The sequence below is a fragment of the Clupea harengus genome, chromosome 14 (assembly GCF_900700415.2).
Source record: "Clupea harengus chromosome 14, Ch_v2.0.2, whole genome shotgun sequence".
Lineage (NCBI taxonomy): Eukaryota > Metazoa > Chordata > Actinopteri > Clupeiformes > Clupeidae > Clupea > Clupea harengus.
Window position 1 is genome coordinate 6183207 of NC_045165.1, and position 5000 is coordinate 6188206.

General features: G+C 51.1%; 1 protein-coding gene across 1 annotated transcript in view; it reads right to left on the reverse strand.

The window, feature by feature from the left end:
• The window catches only part of scfd1 (sec1 family domain containing 1), a 25146-nt gene that overhangs the window by 9887 nt on the left and 10259 nt on the right, over window positions 1-5000 (reverse strand). Inside the window, exons 13-16 of the mRNA XM_031580618.2 lie at window positions 4521-4594; window positions 2849-2930; window positions 2591-2687; window positions 526-596 (exon numbers count right to left, since the gene is read on the reverse strand). Of these exons, the coding sequence (XP_031436478.1) occupies window positions 526-596; window positions 2591-2687; window positions 2849-2930; window positions 4521-4594 (324 nt within the window). The remainder of the gene's footprint in view (window positions 1-525; window positions 597-2590; window positions 2688-2848; window positions 2931-4520; window positions 4595-5000) is intronic.

The following is a 5000-nucleotide window of genomic DNA, read 5'->3' on the forward strand; positions in this document are numbered from 1 at the left end:
CACAGACACAGATATCCTTCTCTAACACACACACACACTTTCTTGGGAGCGCTCACACACACACACACACACACACACACACACACACACACACACACACACACACACACACACACACACACACACACACCCCAGAAGGGAAGCAGGAGGGGGCCCTTGGCTTCAACAGAGCGGCATTATTGCAGCTACAGGAGTAATAATGCTTGGCCGGGGCTTCAAAGGGCAGCAGCGCTCCTGAAGTCTGCGCTGCATGTGTCCCGCGGAACAATGAGGCTTTTGACTGCTGGCCGAGATGCCACCGCTCTCCCGTGTTATGCGGACGAGTCCGGCCCGCTTTATGAAACTTCGTGGACCTCTGCTACCGTTTCCTGGAGCTCTCCTGAGGCTCTCATGCCCTGGTGTTTGACGCCATTGATCACGAGTGATTGAATGTGTGTGTAAAGTGTGTGTGTGTGTGTGTGTGTGTGTGTGTGTGTGTGTGTGTGTGTGTGCGCGCGTGTGTGTGTGTGAATGAGGGACGCTCACCTCTGATGGGGGCATCGGCGCGGTGATGTAGAAGATCAGGAACAGTCTCATCTTGTCCTCTGGCGTTCCCGCTATGGAGCAAACACAACACACACCAAATGAGCACCACACACACACCACAAATCAACTCCCATTTCAGTTAGATACACTAGTTACATTACAAATACACTTCAGAAACACAGCATGCAGGAAAAAGCGGACATTGCCTGAACCACCAGCTTTGGGACTTAAACTACAAACCTCCCAATGAATGGATCCTCTGAACCCCCTTGGACCCCCATATGGCACATAAGCTTAATTCCTACAGTGCCATCCATTACACTCACCGGTGACAGATCTGACATGCGCCCCCCCCCCCCCCACCCCAACACACACGTTCCCTGACTGGCGGTGGCCAGAGTCTGTTCTCCCCTGTCTGCCATCCTCATCATCATCATCATTATCATCATCATCATCCCTGATGAAGCAGGGGATCTTGACCATGTGGTCCATGAGGCTCTAACCCCCCCCCCCCCTTCCTCCCCCCCAAGGCCTCTCTTCACTGAATCCCCCACCACCCAAGCCCTCTATGATGGCAGATGTGATGGCGAAAGCCGCCTCTGTCCCCCCCCTCTGCTCAGAGACATGATAAATGACACCCAGCCATGTGTCGGCTAAGCCCCACATTAGCGCTCAGGGTCACCCATTAGGGCTCAGGGTCTCCAGCGCCCCGAGGGGCTTCTCCTGTGGCCGCCGGGGCCCCCTAGCGCGGCCTATTTCAGCGGAGGAATGTGAGTGAGGGAGTGGGGAGTAGCTGCTCCCCGACACGCTCCCAGTCGGCCCGGTGAAGACTCCGAAATAAACCGCCCTCGGCTGCCCGGCCGACAGACTGTGTCGTCACCTGGGTCGCTTCAACTGCTAATGGAAAGCAGACCAGGAGGCTTTAAATGTTATTACAGCTATCTTGATGAATTAGCCATTGAAATGTCTGTTAAAAAGCCACGACCTTGACAACTATGAAGGTACACTGGAAGGTCAGCGCCCCACCCCCACCCACCAACCGTAGAACATTTATCTTCATCTGTTCCCTGCCGACGTGTAAGAAAGCACAAGACAGAGGCGGTGCCACATCCATCTCTGGACACTCTATGAGACACAACACAAAAGAGACTGGAAACAAAGTAACAGACATATACAGAACGGTGCAGCAGCAAGGATCTAACTGCCTTTCAACACCGTCAAAACAGCTAGCTGTGTGGTCCGTTAAGGCTAGCACTGCAATTTTACAATGATCTACTGCACAAAACAACAGGCCCAGTACTGAGTGATAAAGCACCGTAGCAGGCCTAGAAAAAAGCTGACCAACTGTTCAGGGATCAGTACTAAAGCCTCAGTGGTCATGCTGGTGCAGCGCCTCTGCTCTGCTGGGGTGCTTTCAGTGAGCGGGGCGGAGCTCGTGTGTCTGATAAAGGTGGAGAAAAACCTGGCGGCCCTCTTGCCAATCTCACCCATCGCTCCAGAGATCTCTTGGACGCCGCTGAAAGCACGCACTGTTCAGAAAAGGACACACATTTCTTCGCAGCCAGACATCTCCCTGCTTCTTCCCCTCCCTCCCTCCCTCCCTCCCTCCTTCCCTCGTTCTCTCTGCTTTCCCTCTGGCTCTCATCCCTCCATTCTTCTCCTCCCTGGCAGCACTCACCCCATTCTCTCCTCATCTGCGCGGCGTTTGGGAGAGACCGGACCGCATCTCCACAGGGACCGCTTGTCCTGCGACAGCTAAGTGGCCGCAGTAAGTTCACCCAGAGGATGATGGGACGGCTCGGGGCAAAACAGGAACACACTGATCTCCCTCTTGAGGTTTGGGTTAGGGGAGCGATGCCCAGCTGTCACTGTTTATGAGTTACATCCACGCTGCCTTCCCCTTTTGTCTTGCACTGGGCAAAATTCAACATTTCATACAGTCTTGTGTGTGTGGGTCTGTGTGTGTGTGTGTGTGTGTGTGTGTGTGTGTGTGTGTGTGTGTGTGTGTGTGAGAGAGAGAGAGAGAGATTGTGTGGGGATGACCTTTGACCTTAGGCTCACATACCGTCCGGGTCGCTGATAATGTCCAACAGGGACTTGTCCAATGTTGATTTGCTCATCAGCTTCTCCTCGTACTCGAAGTAAACATCCAGTTTACGTGACTGAGGGACACATAACCAAACACGGCATAAGTTCAGCCGGAATATTTATGTGTATTTATTTATAATGTGGGTGTATATATGTTTATATATGTATACACACACAAACACACATGACAGAGCACACAGTGTGTGTGAGTGTGTGTGTGTGTGTGTGTGTGTACCTTGATGTGGTCAAGCACCGCTGTGGCCACGTTGGTATGAAGGTCGATTAACCTCTTCTTCTCCAGGAGCTCTGGGAGGGAACTGAGTGAACACACACATATATAATCAAAATGCCAGAGAAAAGACCACACACACACACACACCCACTCAGACGCACACACACTCAAACGCACACTGATGGAGATCATTTCCGAACACTCTTAATGACTTAAGAATATAATAAATCAAGTGCCTTGTATTATTAATGACCTTATATGAATCATGTACTTATGTAAGCAGGAACATAGCTTTTCTGTGTTTCTGTGTGTGTGTGTAACTTAGATTATTAGGTGCCACTTAGTCTGCATAAGTACTACAAGAGCATGTTTAGAGGTGATAAGCTTCTTCCAACCTTGTGCAAAACTGCCATCCTTGCAATATAGGGAGCCTCAGACGTCAGAGATCCACCATGTGGTTATCCCTGCTGAACGCTAAACTTCTGTCTGTATAAACCTTGTGCGATGTGCTTATCAGGGCTTCACTTTCAGCCTTGTGCTGGGAGTGAGCCCGATTGCAATTGTTGTTTGTCCAATAAATATACTTATATGCAACTCCAGAGTCCTGAGGTAACAAGAGTGAATTTTCACCTAACACACACACACACACACTCACTCACTCACACACGCACACAGACTCACACACACACACACACTCACTCACACACACACACACACACGCACACACTCGCACCATGCTCATCCATGCCCAACCCAAAAGAACACATGTGAGCTCCCATACGGGATCTTTCCTCAGCTTTGCCACGTGACAGACAGAAGTCTCTTTAGGGACCACTAGAGATGACAGAGAGCATGTGTGTGTGCTGGAGGAGAATGCATGTCAACACCTCTGCAGGTCTGGATCAGGGTGTGTGTGCGTGTGTGTGTGTGCGTGTGTGTGTGTGCGTGCGTGTGTGTGCGTGTGCGTGTGCGTTTGTGCGTGACAAGCTGAAGAGAGAGGGACCAGGAGGGACTAGGTCTGACAAGTCCGGCCTCAAGCATGCAGCCCTTCCCCAGCCGCAGGTCTGGATCAGGGTGTGTGTGTGTGTGTGTGTGTGTGTGTGTGTGTGTGTGTGTGTGTGTGTGTGTGTGTGTGTGTGTGTGTGTGTGTCCAACCCTTCCCCAGCCGCAGAGACAGAAGCTCAGGCTGAGGTGGAGTTATCTCCCCACGCCTGTCCAACCTCATCCACAGCAGGCCTGATCACCGTCAAATTGAACCTTATTTTGGGGGTTTATGATTAAAATGCATCTGCTTTTGGGGGTCTATGATTAAAATGCATCTGCTTTTAGGGGTCTATGATTAAAATGCATCTGCTTTTGGGTAAAAAGAAGCCCATGAAGAGCGTTCTTGTCTACCAGGGGCCTGATTTAGAGTCACACAGCTCTGTCACCTCTCAACAAATACCAGCTCTGTGTCCAAGGACATTCTGTGACGGGAAGCTCAAGCTGCTCCGCGTTTCGCCGTCCAGCCCGCTCAAGGAGCCAGCTAGTGAGATGGAGTCAGCTATTCCTGGACTAGGGTTGATGGACCTGGGGGATTTTTTGCTTAAAGGTCCTGTGTGTGGTGTGTGTGTGTGCGTGTGCGTGTGCGTGGAACCGATCCATCATGACGAAGAACACTGAGTGTTGCTCTCACCTCATGGCCGAGGTGAGTTTGGCCGTGTTATCGGACAGCATGCTGATGGCGCCCTCGTCTTCCCCCTCCAGCCCCTGAAAGCAAGCCAAGGGAGAGGAAACGTTTATCAAACATGCACTACGCAAAGAATTCAACACAATCCAGAAATTCTATGGATTCCACACATCTTAAAGGTGCAGTGCACCATCCCCAGAAGAACTCGTACACAGTCCCGGCTCTGTAAGTGGCAAAAAAAAGAGTGGCCTGGACGTTGCTTCATTAGGGACAGAAGGAAGAGGTGGAATTTGATTGGCTGATAGGTTGTTGATATTTGAGCTCAGCCAATCACCAGACTTCGTGGACTGTGCCTTTAAGTCTTACTGTTGGCCTACAGACTTGTAGAGAAGGTTTTTCTTGTGAGGTCATTAGTGAAACGGAGGAGAGCAAAGCTGTCTGGCGTCCCCACACCCTCTCGTCCTCCCCTTTTCCCAGAACTGGAGA